General features: G+C 39.5%; 1 protein-coding gene across 2 annotated transcripts in view; it reads right to left on the bottom strand.

Annotated features, from left to right (window-relative positions):
- Positions 1-14010, bottom strand: part of LOC114034151 (nucleolar complex protein 3 homolog) — a 42226-nt gene extending 28216 nt beyond the window's left edge. Inside the window, exons 1-7 of one of the 2 annotated variants that reach the window (XM_027849756.1) lie at positions 13847-14010; positions 12319-12526; positions 9075-9201; positions 8377-8534; positions 8241-8297; positions 3737-3867; positions 2598-2759 (exon numbers count right to left, since the gene is read on the bottom strand). In XM_027849756.1, the coding sequence (XP_027705557.1) occupies positions 2598-2759; positions 3737-3867; positions 8241-8297; positions 8377-8534; positions 9075-9201; positions 12319-12526; positions 13847-13855 (852 nt within the window). In that variant the 5' untranslated portion in view covers positions 13856-14010. The remainder of the gene's footprint in view (positions 1-2597; positions 2760-3736; positions 3868-8240; positions 8298-8376; positions 8535-9074; positions 9202-12318; positions 12527-13846) is intronic. The other variant, XM_027849757.1, reaches the window with a different exon arrangement.
- Positions 14011-20873: the final 6863 nt, after the last annotated feature.

The raw sequence follows: 20873 nt of genomic DNA, 5'->3' as shown, positions 1-20873 counted from the left end.
CAAAGCCAAAGTATTGCAGTCTGCAAATACCACAACTAAAACACAAATGTCAGAATTAAGGGTTTTGTAAAAATACATAATTACTTTTACAAATTAAGAAGCATTATTTTACATTGTATGGTACTTCTATACACTTGTGGAGCGCTTTCTTCATGATATTATGGAAATAAGAAATGCATGTATTATTAGCATCCTAAAAAATGGCAGCTTTATTCAGCTAGTAAGTGATAGAGCCAGAACCAAAATCACATCTTTTGGTTCAGAGCCTTCCCTTTATACTGCATTAAAATAAAGACTGTCTTTTACAGCTGGTACACATCCGGAGATCATCACATATGATTTGAACAGCTGGCAAACATGGCAACCCCCAGCACAGACAGTAACATTCCATTATTCACAAATTTTAAGAATCATAAATGCTTTTTAATATATACTTGGTTTAAAACCCCTTTATGTTGATAATGCCAAATCTAACCTGTATTATTGAACTTTAAAATTCTTTTACAGAAACATCCAAAAGTTCCAGAATATGGGACCAGTACAAAATGAAGGGCATAATAAGTTTTCCCTTTTACCAACTGTCCTCTCAATTTCAACCTCCAGGATGCCCTCAATCTCTTAAATGGCTATAAGTTTGGATATGAATATATTCATGACATTTGTTCTTATTCTCAAGAGTAAGCTACTATAATAAGAAAGGAAAAATATATTTGAAAAACTGGCTTTAGAAACAAAAAATGTTAAATTTTTTTTTTAGATAACATACACATGGTAAAAAGAAATCTTGCTACTTTGACCAAAAACTTACTGGAACTATTATGTCACAGGATACAATATTAACCCCAAAACATCATGTTCATTTTTATGTACTAGTAATAAGGATAAAAAAAAAAAACAATAAACCCCACTTAAAAGAAATACATTGGAAATTAACCACAGAAACCCTGTATAAGGACTATAGATCTAAGACCAGACTAAAGTACCTAAACAAGTTGAAGGACATTCAATGTTCATGGATGGGTTGGATTAATATAGTAAAATGAAAGACTGCAATGGGGGCTTTAGTAAATAAAAACTGGGAAAAACTGTATTTAGGAAAAGCAGTTGGTAATTGGCAAGAAGGTATATGGACCCAGATCTTATACCAAATAATCCAGTAAATTCCAGCTAGATCAGAGACCGACCAAAGCAAAAAACAAAAAAACAAAGCCTGCTAGAAAAGATGAAAGAAAATGAATTTATCAGTTATGAGGGATGGCAAACTTTTTTTAATTCAATAAATGGAAAGAATTGTTGGGGACAAGAGAAATATACTTGATTACTTTACATTAAAATACACTTTTTGCCCAGCAAAAAAGCAATGTAATTAAAAGAAAAAGAACAGTAAGGGAAAAATATTTAAACAAATTATGAATAGTAAATGGCACCTAAAATGTAGAAGAGATCCATCCCAAAAGATAAGCAATAAAAGGATTTAAGCAATTTTCAAAAGAATTGCTAACTATAAATGATTACATTAAAACATTCTTCAAATCACTAATAGTGAAAGAAATAAAACTTTAGACAATTTAGAGGTTTCCTTCTCACAAACTGGCAAAGATGACAGAAGATGACAACAATAGACAATGAAAGGGCTATGAAGAATCCAGGGACAACAATTTACAGATAACAGAACTGTGAAATGGTCCAGCTGTTCTAGATTTCAGTCTGTAATTGTGCAAGAAAACTGATTGAACTGTCTACATCTTACACATTCAGTGATTTCATTATTCAGCATATATGCCAAGAAAGACACAGCAATCTTCTTTAGGGTATACTAGAACCATAAGTCAACTGGATGTTTATCAAATTAGGGAAAGATTTGAAAAAAAAAAATTATGGTATGTGAATGTAACAGAATACTGCTGTGCAGTAAAAAAGGATGAATACAAGGAATTCAGAGAAACAGGAAAATTTGTATGAAGTGGTACACAGTTAAATAAATAATAGAACCAAGATAATAATACACACAAAGACCACAAAAATGTAAATGAAAATATCACAAAAGGGAAACTGGGCTATGAGCTTTAGAAAAACCCACAAAGCTCCTGAAGCTTGGGCTGGGCTCCTCTTCAGAGATGACTCTCTTGTCTTCTACTTTGTTCACGTTAGGGGTGATCAGGTTTCCAAGGGGAAACCAAACTGGGGGGATCCTGACTGGGGTGGTTTTGTTTTTCTAGCAAATATGGCTAAAGGCAGCTGGGTCCTACATAGCAATCAACTTTCCTTAATTGCCAGAATGGTGTGATCATCCACATCTGAAGGCCAACCCATCTTCCTAGCTTTAGCCAATTGTGACATTCCCACCTACCCAGAATTCCTCCTTTCCTGCATCTCAATAAAGAGGGGTTTTCTCATACCTTCAGGGTCCCTGGCTTTTGGACTGGGACAGCCAGTATGACCCACTTTACTAACAGTTTATGCATCGCTGTTAATAAATTGTTATCTTGCCCTGGAAAAAACTCTGTCTTAGCCTGCCTTTGTTGCAATTTTACTCACCACAGATTCTTTCTAAGCCACACAGAAGACAGATTAGTTTGGAAAGCTTGCAACAATACCTTGGATGCCTTTTCTGTTTCTGTTAGAGGTCGAATTTTGTAGGAAGGAGTAATGTCTTTAAATAACTCCATAAGGGAAACCATCACCAATTTCCGTACAATGACAGCTACATCAGGATCCTGTTCCATGAGCATGGCACGCAATTCTTTCAACTTCTTAATCTGTTAAAGAAATAACTTGTGGAATGAAAAAATAGACCACAACAAAGTAAAGCAGGAAGTACTAGGAGACAAAGCCCAAAACTAAGCACTAACATGGAATTTCTTCACAATGCTACAAAAAGAAGTCTACTGACAAGGGAAGCTTGAAAGCCTACATGCCAAAGACTTACAGGAAAGCACCACTTAGGTGACAGATGTGATCCTGAAAGGTTCTTTGTAAATTACCCTTTTTTAAACTGCATCATACCTCAAAAGTAAAGTATTCTAAGGCTTGCTATTAAAAGAAACACTGAAAAGCAAACAATTCTGTATTATGAAAAACACAAGGTTTAGTAGAACACTTCCTGGAAACTAGAAGCTTCAAGTGGTGGTGCCCCACTTTTTATCTGTGTAATGATGGGTAAAGCCCCATAATTTGAGGTTCATGTTCCTAAATGGCAGCGATAATATTTACACAACCTACTTCACAGGCTTATTATGAAGAAAAGTGCTTTGTAAACAAAAGTATAGTAGTGTAGAACTATTCAGCTATGATATTTTTGTTAATTTATCTGCTTTAGAAGTTTGAGGGGGTCTATATGTTAGGTTATCTTAAAATATGACATAATCCTGTATTGTTCAACCTTGGCTCTCCTGCATAGCATATTAAAATCATGTGTCCATCAACTATCCAGTATATCCAATCAGAGAATCAAAGAACAACAACAACAACAAAAAATCGGCCTTTAAATGATCAGTAAGCATCTATTAAGCCTTTACTATATGCCCAAGGCCACCCAGGCTGGCAGAGCTGAGAGCCAAACTCTGGTTTCTTGACACCTGTGTCCAGAGCTCTTTCTGTTGCACCACACTTCATCCTTACTGAGGGCAAATGAATATGATTTTGCATTTAATTTATAGGACAAGACAGACTGAAAATATTCAGAGTTTGCAGCAGCTCTTTAAGAAGCAGTCTCAAAGGGTTTAACACTGCCTACATTAGATTCCGGATCAGACAAAATGGCAGATGCCAAGGCAGCAATGTGTATTTTTCTGTCCTGCAGTTTCCTCCGCCTCTCAATTACGTATTCTTCTGTGGTTAGCTTCGGCAGGGGATCCTCAGTAACTACTGAAACAAAATAATATTCATTAGAGGGAAGCTGGCTTAATCCAGTGACAAAGAATTACAGAATAATACTAAAGAAGTACAGCGTTAATACTTAAGTGTACATGGTACCATAAGCTAGGCTAAGACACTACTGCCTAACAAAACTCTCTCTTCTAAGAGAATGAAGAGGAAAACATAATTTGTAATTATCCTCTCATCTGTTCATATGTAAAGGTATGCTTCCAAATAACTTTCAGGACATTTGAAAACAAATGAGTCTGTTCTCTTAAGCATTTTAATCACTCTACCAGCACACTAATTATTGTAAGGTCCGATCCTTTAAAAATTTCAACTGGTTCCAAAATAAATATTCAAAAGTTCCTACATGGTTGGAGCCCAATTTTTACAAAATAAAATCAGTTTGAGTTCAATCAACCAGCATCTATCAGGCACCTACTACTACTAATGGTGTGCTAGAACAAGCTCACAACACATACAAGCTACTGTTAAATTCACACAGTTCAATCAGCAGCTGCACCAGAAACGGCATTTGTTGTTTTAAAATAATTGGTGTCAATCACAGCAGAGTGTATTTTCAATGCATTATACCATCTATTTTAAATGAATGTAGCTACAACAATGAATATTTGAAAGCAAATTTAATTGCATTTTGCTCTGATGGTGCTAACTGAATGCTGGGGAAAAAAAGGTTGAAATAAGTATGAACTTGCTAGAAATATTTCCTAAAATCATCATTTGACAAATCATTGTGTGCAATTATCACTTGATAACTCAATACCTGAAATGAAACAAGTGAATCATTTTAAAATATTTTTCGATAAAATATATGCTATTTATCACAAATCTAGTGAAAACTAGGCCAAGACAGAAACTGTAAAGAATTTGAAATTATTAAAACTGGTCAAATACTCAGTCTGAGAGAGGTAGCATACAACTTATGAACTGCTACTGCTGTATGACACACATAGCCTGAATCACAAATGCATTTTCCTCGTTCTTCTTATCCTGGTTTGCCAAAGAATAACAAACATCAATTTCTTACAAGACTCTGCTTTAATGACTGACATTCCTGAAGAATCTTCATTATTTTAAACTACAGTGCAGTCAGGGTGAAAAAATATTCAGAAAGTTGAAAAATCAAATGCACGATAAGAGCTTTGGAAAATAAAGATGAGGGGTGGAGAAATGGGAGGGGGAGAAATTTAAAACTCAAAATCTTGTGGAAGTGAATGCTGAAAATTAAAATAAATTAATTAAAAAAATAGATTGGTACTAGAAAGTATGAATCTCAAGTTGAAGATTTAAGTCAGATAACTATGAAGAAATTCCAGTTAATAAAAATTAAAAATGTAATGCTCTTCCAAAAAAGGTTACTAGAAAATAGAATTCAATACATGAACTTACATGCTTTACCAAACAGAAATAATAATTTAAGTATTTTTAATTATACTGATTTATCAGAACTATCTACTTGGACTTGTGAAGAACTAACTTCCCCATGAATAACTGATTTTGAAAAATGTAGCATATAAGTAGAAATTCAAAACATAAAATTGATTTGAATGTTTTTCAGAATTTTGTAGATAATGTAGAATCAAAAATGTTTCAATCCCTGCAACTATACAAAAAGCTAAAAAGATAGTCAGCACTACTGCAATAATGTTAAAGCTGAAAGAGGTCTGAATTTAATGAATATAATTTATATGAGTGAGAAACAGTTTAACAATAAATCACCTATGTATATGTAATGACAAAAAAATTATTGGGAAAGAGCAGAAGGGGATGAAACTCTTTATCAAATAATGTCTGAAATGTAACCATACAGATTAGCTACATATACAAGAATTCAGCAAAAATAAATCAACAAGGGGTAGTTAAGTGGTGTAGCAGATAGAGCATTGGACCTGAAGTCAAGAGGAACTGAGGTCAAATCTAGCCTCAGACACACACTAGCTGTGTGATACTGGGCAAGTCACTTAACCCCAAATTCCTCCAAAGATAACAATAATAAAATAAATGACAGTATTTGGTGAGAAATGGTTATAAAGAATTTATTATAAAAAATATTGCATATTATTATTTGTAAATTGTATGCTACACATCCTTTATATTAAGATTTAAAATAAAGTTACATACACATATATAAATTTTGGGATTTTTTTTCCTAGATTCGGCTGTTAAACCTTCACCAGCTCACCAGTGCATAATACACGCCAGGCTCTGGGCTAAGAGTTAGGCATATAAAGAAAAAAAAAAAACCTGCAACACCCTGGCTTAAAGCACTTTACAGCCTCTCTGCAAAGGGGAGAAAACATGTACATATGTGTCGTACACAAAAATAGATACAAGAGCACTGCAGAGGGGGAGCCATCAGCAGCTGGGGACACGGTAAATCAGGAAAAACTTCATGAAGGGGATGGTGCCTGTGTGGAGCCCCAAAAGAAACTAGGGACTATAAGAAGCAAGAAGGTGCAAAGGAAGTCCATTCCAGACACGGGGGATCGCTAGTACAAAGGCATGTGGACACGTCATGGCATTGCTCTGTTTAGTTGTTTCACTCGTGTCTGACTCTTCATGACCCAACTTGGCAGAGATACTGAAGTGGTTTGCCGTTTCCTTCTTCAGTTCATTTTACAGAGGAGGAAACTAAAGCAAACAGGGTGCAGTGACTTGCCCAGGATCACACAGTAAGTGTCTGAGGCCAAATTTGAACTCAGGAAGAGGAATCTTCCCCACTCCTGGCTCAGTGCTCTGTGCACTATGGCGCCACCTAGCTGCCCTTCTCTCTGTAAGGAACAGAAAGCTACTTTGTCTGGACTATAGCATGTACGAAAATAACATCTAACCAGGCTGGAAGATGAGGAGGAAGCCAGATGGCAAAGGGCTGTAAAAGCCCATGTATACCTGCAATAACAATAGCTAGCACTTATGCCACACTTAAGGTTTGGAAGGAATTTTACAAATCTCATTTGAGCTTCACAATAACACTATATGGAAAGTGCTATTATTCCCATTTCACAGATGAAGAAAAGGAGACTGAGAGAGGTTAGATGCATGACCCAGTCACACAGCTAGAAACAGTCCGAGGCAGCCTACTCTCAAAAGAGATCAAAGAAAGAGGAAAAAGACCCATATGTATAAAAATGTTTACAGCGGAAATTTTTGCAGTGGCAAAGAACTGGAAACTAAAGAGGTGGTGTCCATCAATTGGGAAATGGATGAACAAATTGTGGTATTATGAAAGTAATGGAATACTATCATGCTATGAGAGAGGATGAAGGGGATGGTTTCAGAGAGATCTCAGAAGACCTGTGGGAACTAATACAAATGAAATGAGTAGAACCAAGAGAACAATTTATAATATCAATATTGTAAAAATGAACAATATGGTAACACTTAAAAACTTACACCTTAAAAAATTACTTTGGCAGATGTATGAAGATGGATTGGCATGGGAAGAAACTTGAGGTAGAGAGATGACTTAACAGGCTACTGTTAGCAAGGGAATGAACTAGGCAGTGGCCAGATAAAGAGAAGGAGATAAGATTCGAGACAGGCTATAGAGGTAGAAATGACAAGATCTGTCAAATGGCTGCATATACGGAATGAGTGAGGACTGGGCAGAAAAAGATAACGAGTTCTGTTTCGGACATGGTGAGATAGACATGCCTGTAGGACACACAGCTTGAATTGTCCAATATGCTACTGATTTTATGGGACTGCAGCTTAGCAGAGCAGGGCTGGAATATATAGATCCGAGAGTCACCTGCATAGACATGATAATTAAACCCATGGGAAGTGATGAGGTCATCAAATAAGGAGAACGTAGAGAAAAGAGAGAAAAGGGCCCAAGACAGAGCTTTAGGGCAAACTCTCAGCTAGGGCACATGACATGGATCATGATCCAAAAGTGGGCAGAGTTTGGAGAGCTAAAAATCAATATTCTATTTTCTGAAATGGGCACATGCAAAAAATTATTCCTTTACTAGGATTTGAAATTCTTAAAATTTGTAGTGTCCACAATCATTTTAAGGTCAAAAAGGAATACACAAACTACATAATTCCTAAACTTAATTTGGCAGTCCCTCCTCCAGGCTAAAAAATAAACAAAAATGACATTCCAGAAAGGAAACAACAGCCAGATGCAGACTCAAAAGTGATCTCTATCTAGCTACGGAAGACCAAGAGTAGATTATATATTAAGACTTTTTAAACAATGAAAACTGTGTTTCAAGCCTTCAAATGACTAATACTCCCGAAATAGTGATTCATGTTCCAGATTATGTCAAATTTTAAAACTCACTGTGATACTTCCTTGTTAGCACTTAAAATTTGTTTTTTAATCAAATAAATACAAAAAGCGATTCCATTACCTTCCTCAAACTCCATTTCTTCTTGCTCTTCCTCTTCATTTGCGTTAATATTGACAACTGCATATTAAAAAGAAATTGTTAATAACCCAACTTTATCAAAAGCAATTTAAATTTCATTGTTCAATGGTTAGTTTACCTGGCTTCTCTCTGGTCTGTGGAATAATACCACACTTATCTTTGATTGGAAGTAGGTGAATTACTTCTTTTTCTGGCTCAGTTTGTAGTCGTCTTGGTACTTTCTCGTATTTGTCTATTATGCTCTCCTGTTTCCGTTTCTTGATGTGAACAGGCTCACTGAACATTTTGGCAAAAATCACATGTTAAAAGGAAATAAGAATTCTTTTCTTTAAGTAAGGAAAAATAAGATACCAATGATATTAATTACCTAAATATTCCTAAGTACAAAGTCTGCCCTTGACTTTTCGTGTTTTGAAATTTTAAATCCTATTCAATCATTTCTTAAATATTGAGACGTAAGTTACTGTACTGTGCAGCACCCCAAATTCCTTGGACATTATTTCTAGCTCTTTTCTATGCCTCTATTTGCTCTGTTTCTTCCTGTTCTGTCCTAGCACTTCCTTCATCTGCCCTGAGAATAGCATTCTATCCCACCCTTTCTACTTACGCATCCACCCATTCAGATTTAACTTAAATGTGCACTAAACAAAGGTTTTTATTCTTCTACAGTTACCTTTAGCAATTAAATTTAGATGGGACTATCTTCACAAGTACTATACAAAATGCTACATATTTTGTCCTTCTACGTTCATAAATAATCTCAAAAAAAATTTTTCTTTATTACAGTGCTCTGAATATTCCAAAAGAAACACTTACCTAGACGAAAGATCTCTAGTTAAAAACGATGGCACTTGACCTAAATCTTTCAGTAACTGCAAGTCGTCTTCATCCATCATGTCCAAAGGAAGGGCTTCTTCTTCTTCCTCCTCCTCTGTTCTTTGAGCTGCCTCAAAGGTATCAGAATCAGAAATTAGTTACTGTGGAAATAAAGCTCTTTGCAATTTTGTGACTAGGATAAAAAATTTGTGACCAAATCCATAGTCTGCCCTATGGATGGGAAAATGTACAGATATTAGGTCAGAATTTTAATTTCCTCACTTTCCTCTCATTTAATTCTATTTCATATCAAGAATGTAAAGTAGGATGAGAAAACCATTAGAAGAATTCTACCCAGGATGATGATGGGAAACATAAAAAAGTGAGAGGCAGTAGGAAGGAAAACAAACTTTAAAAGTTTAGCAAGAAATTCAGTGAAAATGGCCGTGTAGCCTTCAGATAGGAGCTTAGCCTGAGAGCTCCCTCACTCAGTCCAGGACCCAGCACAAAGCAGGCATTTAATGGTCACTGACCGCCTGAAGACAGAGGAGACCAAGGGCATTTAGGGATCAAAATAGGAAAACAGATGAAAAATGGAAGAGACTGCCAAAACTACTAAAACAATTTGTTATCTCCATGACTAACAAAGTAACCACCACAGTTGTATTAACATCCCAGGCCTTATCTAATGACACAGGAACAAGAACTTTTAGAACCCATTCTTTTCACCATCAAGGAAGGACAGCAAGCTAGAGATGACAACTCTCCCACTGTGACCCTAACATGATGTTCAAGGAAGTATAAATACTATTAAAGAAAACAAATGAGAAGAAAAGGATTCCAAATATACAGGAAGCAATGACACCCTGGAGGTAACCATTCTCAGGACTCTGGGAAACTGATTCTCACAAGATTTGAAAGATAACAAATGCTTAGAAAAATCGTGGAACTTCTTTCAAATGATCAAAAAGTATCTTTGAGTAACTGAACCATATGCTGACTTTTCCACGTCTATAAGCTCCTGATGAGACTAATGTACACGTGTATTTGGGACATCTTTGAAAATACAAACAACAAGTAGGTCTCATAATTGATATGCCACAGCAAACATCTTTAAACATACACAATAGGGGCCGCTAGGTGGCGCAGTGGATAGAGCACCAGCCCTGAAGTCAGGAGGACCTGAGTTCAAATATGACCTCAGACCAAACACTTGACATTTACTAGCTGTGTGACCCTGGGCAAGTCACTTAACCCCAACTGCCCCCCCAAAAAACAAATAAACATACATGACTGACTTAAAGGTGCAGAGAATACAAGGTCTCACAGTGTTTATTGTTTGACAATAAAAAGCATTTGATTCCTGAAAGCTAAATACCACCTTAAAGGCTCTCCTGGAACAAGGTGTATCCCATTGATTGTTAAGATCACGTGAGTATACTTGCAAGTTACATCAAAAACAACTTTGACAAGCCTATGATTGCCAAAATCAAGGAGGCACAAAACAAGCAGATAAATGCTCAGAGATCTTCGATACAGTAACGGAAGAAGTCCAATACACAGGCCACAAGGAGTACTAGTTTTCAAATGTTCCTATTTTCAGTTTATTTTGGGATGACTGCTAAAAACTTTAGAATGGGGTGGGGAACCACAGGTTCCCTTTGGCCTTGAGGCCACACGTGGCCCTCGAGGTCCTCAAGTGTGGCCTCAAGGCCACAGGCTCCCCACCCTTGCTTTAGAACATTTCAAACCTTCCTAAATGACACCCAAAATTAACTCAAAAGGTTTAGTCAAACTATTATTCAGAATATTACATGCAACTGGATGGAAAGCTTACAGAGTTGGTTTAGCAAGACATTTAATAAGAACAGATTGCAGGTGGGCAAAAGCTAAGCCCAGAAAAAAATAGGAGGTTGGACTGCATTTGGTAAACTGCAGAGTGCTTTTAATGACCCCAAGCTTCTCCCTAAACCATCTCTCTATCAATATTCTTCCACTAATAATGTATGTCTGGAAGTCATGGAACACCACAATTAACAGAGAACTGAAGTTGCAGGTCATCCCAAGGGCAATAAAGAGGCATGTTGCGGCCATGAGCCAAATGCAGCATATTACTAATAAAAAAACTGCACAGAAGTGGCACAAAAAGATATCCAAGAGAGAGAGAGATGACCAGAAAGGAAAGAGGCCTGTCATACAGCAAGAACCAAAGATAACTGTGTGCTCTACCAGCACCCACACAGTGTCTGGAAACCTAAAAGAATGCCCAAGCAGACTGGGTAGAGCCCTATGGAGGGTTTACAGTAAGACATGAACATGAATAGCACAGGATGAATGAGAAGGCAGGGATGCATTGCAATCTACATCTTTGAAGGAATTAACATTCTTTTTTTTTTTTTTTGGCTAGGCAATGGGGTTAAGTGACTTGCCCAGGGTCACACAGCTAGTAAGTGTTTTGTGTCTGAGGCAGAATTTGAACTCAGGTCCTCTTGAATTCAGGGCCAGTGCTCTATCCACTGCGCCACCTAGCTGCCCCTGAAGGAATTATGCAGACATAATATATGAGACCCATTGAATGACTGAAGAACATGAAAGTATACAGGATGACAATTCACTCAGGAATAACTTCTTAAGTATAAATTAGTTTTAAGTTTATTTCTTTGTGTTTCCTAGTACTATTTTACCTAGACCAGACCCCTAGTCTGAAAAAATGCTTTCTGTGTGTAACTACAGTATTTAAAAAGTCAAAATTTACACAAGGATTGTGCATCTGTGTTTAGGAGTCCCGAGAGTACCTATGCAGGGGGGTGGAGTGGTAGCACATAAAAAACTTAAATATGACATGGTGCCATCGTGATTATTCTCTGGGATAATAATCTCACACTTCTACTCATATCCATTGTTTTCAGAACCTGCTACCTCTATCTCCTTTGCTTCCAATCTTTTTCAATCCTTGGAAAAAGAGCACTGGTGATCAAAATTGAAGGATGGAGATGGAAAGTAGCAATAGTCACATCCTTATTGTCAGGCAAAAAAACTGACAGTGAAACAAATTTAAGTGAATAAATACAGTAGCCTGAAAATGTCAAGAAGAATAATTCTGTAGTAGATGTAACTATATAAACATGTGTAATATACATATATACATACATGTACTATGTACCGTACGAACTATTCATACCACCAATCCATTCACAACACCTTACAATAAATTAGCACACGATTTTAATATTACCACACTTACCTCTAAGTATGTGCTTTCCATCCTCCAACAGAACAGGCTTCTTAGATACAACATCTTTCACAGCTTGTCTAAGTTTCCTTTGCTCTTTTCGGTATTTCTTGGCAGTACTTTGCTGTTTATATTGTTTATTTTTTAACTTGTTGTCAAGTTTGACTTTACTAGTCTTTAGAAGTTTCCGAAAGCTCGGGGCCCGTTTTTTGCTTTTTCGCTAGAAAACAACAGAACAATTACTACATGCTCAAGTCTATTTAGAGAAGATTGTATTTTTAAGGTTGGACTTTTTTTTCTTTATCTTAAGTAATGGTTTTCATCAGAGCTGTTCTATTTTAAACACCCCATATCTATGGGTTTTCATAGAAAACAGGTAGAGAAAAACAGTATAGCTAGTGGACAGAATTGCAGGGAGTCATCTTCAGGCATTTACTAGGTGTGATCCTGAGCAAATCACGTAACTTCAATAAACCTGAGTTTCCTCATTTATAAAATAGAAATAATAACAGCAGCTTCCTTACAGGGTTGTTGTGAGTATCAAATGAGGTAATGAATAAAAAGAATTTTTGCAAACTTTATAGCACAATGTAAATACAATTCAGTGAAGGATAAGTGCCTTGGAATGGCACCTAAAACACTCAGAGACCATATCTACAGCCCCCTTCCCCCCTTTCATCTTTCTCCTTTCCCTTAAACCTAACAAGGCAAACACTGTTTAACTCTCCATGTTTTAACACTCAGTAACCAATTACTGATTACTATTCTAACAAATGGCATTTAAATTCATTTTCCAACTTAAACATCACCTCAGGCCTGCACTACTACAATAGAGGGCTAGATATCCCCCTCCCTCAAGTCTCTCCACACTCATCAATCCTCCACTTAGCTGAAAAAGTGAATTTCCTTAAAAATGCAAGTCTGACCATGTCACCCTGATGCTTCCAAAGCAGCTGGGTAGCACAGTGCTAAGAGGGCCGGGCCTGGAAATCAGGAAGACTTGAGATCAAATCCAGCCTGAGCTGGACAAGTCACTTTAACTTCAGCTTGCCTCAATTTCTTCAACCGTGAAGTGAAGATAATAACAGCACACATCTCTCCCAGGGTTGTTTGTCGTCTGAATCAAATCTCCTTCCTCAATACCTGACGTGTAGTAGACATTTAATAAATGCTTGTTTCCTGTATCCCCAGAGCTTAGCACAGTCAGTACTTGGCATGTAGCAGACGCTTAGTAAATGCTTGTTTCACAGAGTCTGGCACATAGCAGGCGCTTAATAAATACTTACTAATTGACCCTCACAACAAGCCTGGGGGGATAAGCCTGTGAAGCAGGAGGCACTGCGCTCATTATCCCCATTTTAAAGATGAGAAAACCAAAGAGCCCCAGACCCTGCCTGCGCCCCAGGCCCAAGGCTCTTGGCCAGTACCCCGAGCTCCTCCTCGCCTACGTTCGCTCAAACAGACCCTGGCCGGACCTCCTCCCCTCCTTGGTAAGCTCCGGAAGCTGCGCCAGGGCCCCAGCTGGTGCTCCCGTCCTTACCGCCTTCATCCTCAGGCCTCTCCGTGGCGCCGTGCGGGGCAGCCTCTCCGGGCTCTTTCCTGAGCGCCGTGGAAAAGGAGCTCAGCACCCCGAAAAACACACGTGGGATCACAAGAGAGGCATCCGACAACCGGAAGTCCCGGCAGCGCGACCTCAGCTCACAACACGCCACTTCCTTCCTGAGGTCTCTCCACAGCCGGAAATTGCGTACGGGATAAGCCGCGCACTTCCGCAACCTGGGAGGGCGGCACACGCCCCCTATAGATGGCAGCCGGCGTAGAGGCCGCGGCATCGGCGGGGGGGGGGGGGGGGGCAGGGTGGAAATGAGACGAGGAGGCGCATGCGCTTGGGCACAGGGGAATCCTCCGCGGCCGGGACATCCCGGAAATACCGTGACTTCTGTTGCTAAGGTCCCGAGGGGGCGGGGCGACCACAGAGGAGGGGCCCGGGCTCCCCACATTCGCGCTTCCGGTTCCTGATGGATGGGATTCCTGCCGGAGGAAGGAAAAGAGAGCGACCCTCCCCCCCCCCAGCAGAATAGCAGAGCCGAGAAGCCCAGTGGTGTCGCCGTCTGAGTGCCCGAGTTCAGAACGGGAGCTCACTACTTGAGGAGCGCGCCCTCGGGACACCGCCCAGGCTTGGCTGGCGCTTCTTCACTCGTGGCATCGTTGGGTTAGGCGGCGGTCAGCCGCAGCCAAACTGGAAGGTCCTGGAAGGGCCGAAGAGGCGTTCTGTTGCATCCGTTTTGTTTTGTGCCTAACGTATTCAGCAAACACTCAGGCAGAGGCTCTTCACCCGGGGCTTGGGGATTTCAGGAGGGCCTTAAGCTTGCACGGCAACAAGTTGCATCGGCATTTCAAGATGAGTGGTTTCAGTATTTCAATGTAATTGACATTTCAGTTTCAGGGTTTCAGTATATGCGTATTTCAATACAGTCTCCTTTTTAATCCGATGTATTTTATGTTATGGGAAGCTCGGTGGCACAGTGGATAGAGCGGTGGGCCTGAAGTCAGAAAGAATCAACCTCCCGAATTAAAATCCAGCCTCAGACACTACTAGCCGTGTGGCCCTGGGCAAGTCGCTTAACCCTGTTTGCCTCAGTTTCCTCATCTGTCAAATGAGCTGGAGAAGGAAATGGCAAACCACTCTAGTATTAGAAAAATATGTCTAATGTTTCATCCACAAGATGCCAGGAAAACGCCAAATGGGGTCATGAAGAGTCTGACACGACTGAACAACAACTACATTTTATGTTATTCATTTAAAAACATTATTTCGAGAAAGGGTTTATAAGCTCCACCAGACTGCCAATGGGGTGCATAACGCACAAAAAAGTTAAGGAGCTGTGTGGAAAACACTGTTTAGAGTGAAAGGGGGAATCCCTGCATTCATAGAGCTTACAATCTAGTAAGGGGAATAAAACACAAATCATTAATACTATGTCTCAAAAGTCTTAGTGTAGTTTTAAACCTTAATAGCTTTAAATAAAATAGCCAAAATAATACTGCATTTAATAAAACTGCATTAAGACTTTTGGAATACCCAGTTAACCTTAGGGTAGAAAAACAAAGTATTAAGTCCAGGGGAAGGATGTTACCAGCTGGAAGGATAAGGGAAGTTTTAGGTAGAGTTTTATTTAAGTGTTGATCTAGAAATAATAAACAGAAGCAAGCTTGATGGGCACTTCCCTAAAGTAGGTTACGAAGTAGTTAGGGAAGAAAGATCAATCTGTTGAAGGGCTTTGCTGAATCCTCCCAGTGCCAGTGCCTTCCCTCACAGTAACCTCCCGCTAACTATTTTTATTATGTAGGGCTGTCACCTACAGGTAGCATGAGGGTGTCTGTGGCATAAAGAGAGACAGAGTAAACATCTCTAGCTTCTTTTCCCCTCACCTCTCTCCGAAGAAAGGAGAAGGAAGAGTTGGGGCCAGAAGCTGAGAAGGAGAGACAGAAAAAGAAAGAGGGGTCTGGAAGAGGCTCCTGAGAGAAGATCTCTCTTCTCCGAATTGCCCCAACTTTGTCACTGGCCTTCATGCAAACTAGGGGCAACGACCCCCACCAATGAGGAGAGAATCCCATAGCAAACGACAGTGTTTGGAGCTCAGGTTATATAACAATTCTTTGCATGTTGTCACCCCTGTTAGCATGTGTGCTCCTTGAAAGAAGGAACCCTATAAATAGAGCACCAGCCCTGGAGTCAGGAGGACCTGAGTCCAAATATGGCCTCTGACACTTGACACTTAACTAGCCGTGTGACCCTGGGCAGGTCACTTAACCCCAATTGCCTTGGCCAAAAAAAAAAAAAAAAGAAAGAAGGAACCCTATTTTTGTCTTTATGTCCTCAGCACTTATCATAGAACTTGGCACATAGCAAGTGCTTAATAAATGCAAATAGATTGACTGACAAAAAGACCATCTTGTGGATGAAACATTAGACATATTTTTCTTGGGTTAATAAAGTTACTAAAACATACATACCCCTTGGCATGCTATATCACTACTATGAGGCTTATACACCTCTTCCCCCCAAAGAGACTGAAAAAAAAGAGGAAAAGATCTACATAAACAAAAATAATTACAGTAGATATTTTCAGGGTAGCTAAAAATTGGAAAGTAAGGGATTATCCTCCTATTGGGGCATGGCTAAACAAATTGTGGTATGTAAATGTAATTGAATATTACTGTGCTATAAGAAATGATGAAATGGATAGTTTCAGAGGAAACTGGGAAGAGCTCTCTGAACTAAAAACAATGATAAAAACGTTATCGAGTATAACAACTTCAGCCTTTAGAATTATGATCAATGCAATGATAAACCACAAGTGCAAAATAATGAAGATGTAACAATCCACTCACTTAAAATACAGAAGCATACATTTTCAGAAGTGGCCAACATGAGAATTTGTTTCGCTTAGCTATGTAGCTATGTTTTTTAGCTTTTTGTTTTGTTTTTTAAATTTACTCAATGTAAGCATGGGGTGGAAACTAGCAGGAAGCTTAAAGGTCATCTAGTCCAGCCCCCTTTTTATGCAGATGAGGGAACAGACCCAGAGAAAGGTTCAGTGATTTCTTGCTAGCAATAGATAAACTGAAAGTGGGTGGGGGACGACAGTGTATTTCAGTAAGAGGATTTGCTATTCGTTGCAAAGGGTCTTGAATCAAAACCAAGTGTATCTATCCACCTACCTACCTCTCTATATCTTAAAGATTGCTTTCTACCTACTAAATATTATCCTGAGGGAAGGGAAACAAAAGATGCACAAAGAGTGTTTCCTGTTTATACACTTAGATATGTATATAGGTAGAGGAAAAGCATTCTTAATAGTCCTTTTGATAGCAGCAAATCCCCAGTCTCCTCCCCAGGGCCTGGGTACCAGACTCTGCTAGGAGCTCCCAATAGAAGAATGTGCTGAGAAATAAGGAATTACTGTTCTAAGATTCTTTTCACCAAAGCTATTGAGAATTACACTTGAGGGAATAAGACTTAGCAGAGGAAGAGAATATGGGATTAAAACTGCAAGGTTTAGGTTGTCGGACTTTGTGGATCAGATCCCCTTCTTTTCCTCTACCTTACCTGGCAGAAAAATCCTGGTCCTTTCAAAGTTTATACCTTCTCTGAGTGCAAATTTGGGGATATATCCTTTCATGGGCTCCCACATACATATTGCCAAAACCTTTATGTATGGCCTTTAAGCTTCCAGTGCTCATAGTTAAACCAACTCTGAAAGGACAGAATATAGGACAGGTGAAGTTCATCTATTAGGGGAAGGACAAGGAGAGCAGATGGCGATGTTACAGAGGTTTACCCCATTATCGATGAGTTCCCTTTACTAGCCACTGCTGGAATATGGGTTCACTTCACATTGCCACCCAGTCAAGGGTAAAAAGATTAGTGGAGATGGATGCTTCTGTCAAAGATTGTGCTCCTAGGTCCTCTCCTTTGTCTGTATTCCCTTATTCTCCATTGGTACTTCACAGTAACTATTGGAGACTAGCACAAACTGATAGATCAAGTTTACAAATTTTACTGTAATAAAGAATCTCAGGATACAAAAATCTCTCTAATTTGAACAGATATGTCCTTCGAATTTTTATTTTTTTGTAATAGCTCATATTTACATTGTGCTTTAAGATTTACAAATTGTTTTACATACATTATCTCATTTAGTATACTGAAGGAAATATAGCAATTGGTTGCTAGGGAATAGATTCCCCAGTAGGATAAAGATCTTTTTCAGCCTTCTACATCCAGCATATGTGATTTGATGGCAGTGATTGGCATCATAGGAATAGAAAGGATTTGAAAGGAATTTTCCCAAAGTTAAAGCTTAGACTATCAGACTGGGGAAAGAAATGGAGTTCATAAGAATGAATTAAATGCCTAAGGATTTTTCTGGATATCAGGATGGATGTGTGTAGCTGGCTGGAGTCTGCATCTTAAAAGAGCTGAAATACATGAGGCTGTTAACTTTCACAGTTAAGATTCTTGTAGTTATGGTACTAGCTCAGTGAAGAAGCCATATAATACAGCAAAAGACCAATAGCATGCTGGTACACCAGAAGATATGGGCAACTCTGCAGCCTAAGTGGCGTGAGTTGCATCCAACAGATGTTTCTGGCCATGCATGTTCTTTATTTGTATGCCCTTCCATGCAATATTCCCTGGTGCACACTCCCAATTCATATGCCTTTCTATCCACATTCCCTGGCCATGCTTCTGCCTCATATCTCTTCCATGTGTGCTTCCTGGCCATAAATATTCCCTGTGCCCAGTTCCCCACTAGAGTTCCTACTGCATTTATGGGAGATTTTTCTAGTCATTTGTCTTACTTTGCTGTTTAATTAAGTCTCTTGCTTTGAACTAATGTGACTTCTGATAGATTGGTAAAAGAAATATGGTTTAGAGTGTATGCTGATCTTTAAAGTACCCTGAACCAAGGGTAGATTTCAGGGCACCCTCATATGAGGGGGCCCACACTGCTACATTACAAAACAATAAATTTATTTACATACAGAATGTTTATCCTGCCAGGGAAAGGAGATAACAGGTAGAGAAAGGATAGAAGGATTTCTCAGTAAATATTTACTGAAGTGGAGACTTAGAGCAGCAGAGTACAGGCTCTCTCCGTGGTTCCCCAGTGTTCTTAGGTACCCTCTCCATTGATACCATTGATGAACCTCTGCCTTGGCCTAAAACTGTCCTGTGACCTAACAAACCAAGCCAACAAGCCTCCCATTACCACTACTATCACCACCGTGTTTTAAAAAGAGTCCCAAGATATCCTTGGGGCCCAGCTGACCCTGGTCCAAAAATTGGTCTAGGGAATGCAATTCAGCATCAGCCTAGGACCCGCTAACACTACAAGAAGGAATATTATAATGCCCAGGAACAGGCTCAGGGAGGGAGACCAGGGTGAGGAAGAAAGAAAGTAGACAGAGAATACCCAGTCATGGGTAAGAAGATTACAGACTGGCAGAAGTCAAAAAGGCCAGGGAAGACAGCAGACATCAGGCCCAGCTATCCCTTGCAATTCTGCCTCCTGCTGAATGGCCTCTGAGGTATCCAGCACCGGTAGTCCACCAGAGGACGAGAAGTTAGAACTAAGCCTTCCAGGTCGTCACACACACGGCCCCAGTGCAAGAGGTTGCTGGATCTGTCCACCACATAGAGCGGTGGTATTCAGCAATACAGTTGTCTCCTTGTGGTACGGATGGCCCTGGATTCTCAATAACTGTGCCAGTGGAGCAAACACCAAATAGCAAACAGGCTTCCAGGACGAACCTGGTGACACACCATTTCTATCGTTAGAAGATCAGCTTAGCCAAGCTCAGAGAGGTTTACCACCAGGCTGGCTGCAGGGAGAAGAAATTTCCATTCTCAATAAGTCTTGAGAATCATTCACTAAGTCATAAAGTTGTTACAGTTTGCATTGGAGGAGAGATTACCCGTGCTGACGAAATCACAGATGTTGAAAGCACTGAAGAAATGAGTGGACAATCGTGCTATGCAAACAATTAGCTATGATGAACAATCAGACCAAGCTGACAGGAACAAAGTGTTGAAATTGAACACAATTCCTCTTTTTTCCCTTCATTACCAAACTTGTGGGAAGGGTTATCTATACTTCCTGCCTTTACATCCTCAACATCCACTGACTTCTTCCTGCAAGCTGGTTTCCATCTCCACTATTCTAGTGAAAGCATTATCTCCAGATTCATCACTGATCTCCAAATTGCTGAATTCAATAACCTTTTCTGAGCCCTCATTGTCCTTGGACCTTTCCATGGCACTGAAAAAACAAGGCAGGAAGACAGGAGATAGCATGCACAAAGAAAGTCAAAGTAGTGCTATCACCCTCTTCGGACTCCAGTGGAGGCAGCCTGGGACCCTACATCCACAAGCCCCGGGAGTAATTGTACTCCCCAGGCACTAGCCCTGCTTCCAGCTCAGCTTCCCTACAGCCATCCTTTAAGACAAGAGTTCTTTACCTTTTTGTGTGTCATAGACTCCTTTAGCAGCCTGCTGAAGCCTGTGGACCCATTCTCAGAATGTTTGTTTCCTAATTGGATAATGGAAGAAAATGCTAAATTTTTTAGCTAGGGTTAATGAAAACAAAGATACGATTTTTTCCCATCCAAGTCCGTGGAGTCCCAGAAATCTATCCTTTTAAGGGGCCAGTGAACACCAGGTTAAGAACCCTTGCTTCTAGGAGTACAAATCATGTAGAGACATAGAACCTAGCAACTGCTTCTGTAGGGTACAATAACAGTAGCCACAGCTACTGGAGACCCCCATAAGAAAGTTCTCACCACCAAAGTCCTTGGCACTGTCAAATAGTTCAACATCATAGATGGAAATGGCACTAAAGAAATACATTCCCATTTGCCTTGCTGCTGTACCTGAAGGAACAGCACTAAGTTTTCCCAACTGCCCCACAACTGAAGTCTCCTATGTATGTTGTCTTCTCAGAGACAAGCCCTTTAGGGTAAAGGCCATCTTGTTTTGCTGTTTCTGTCCCCTGGGCTTA

Source organism: Vombatus ursinus, unplaced genomic scaffold, assembly GCF_900497805.2.
Source record: "Vombatus ursinus unplaced genomic scaffold, bare-nosed wombat genome assembly UNPS02008267.1, whole genome shotgun sequence".
Lineage (NCBI taxonomy): Eukaryota > Metazoa > Chordata > Mammalia > Diprotodontia > Vombatidae > Vombatus > Vombatus ursinus.
The sequence above is the reverse complement of the archived record's forward strand: the minus strand, read 5'-3'. Positions and strand labels throughout refer to the sequence as shown.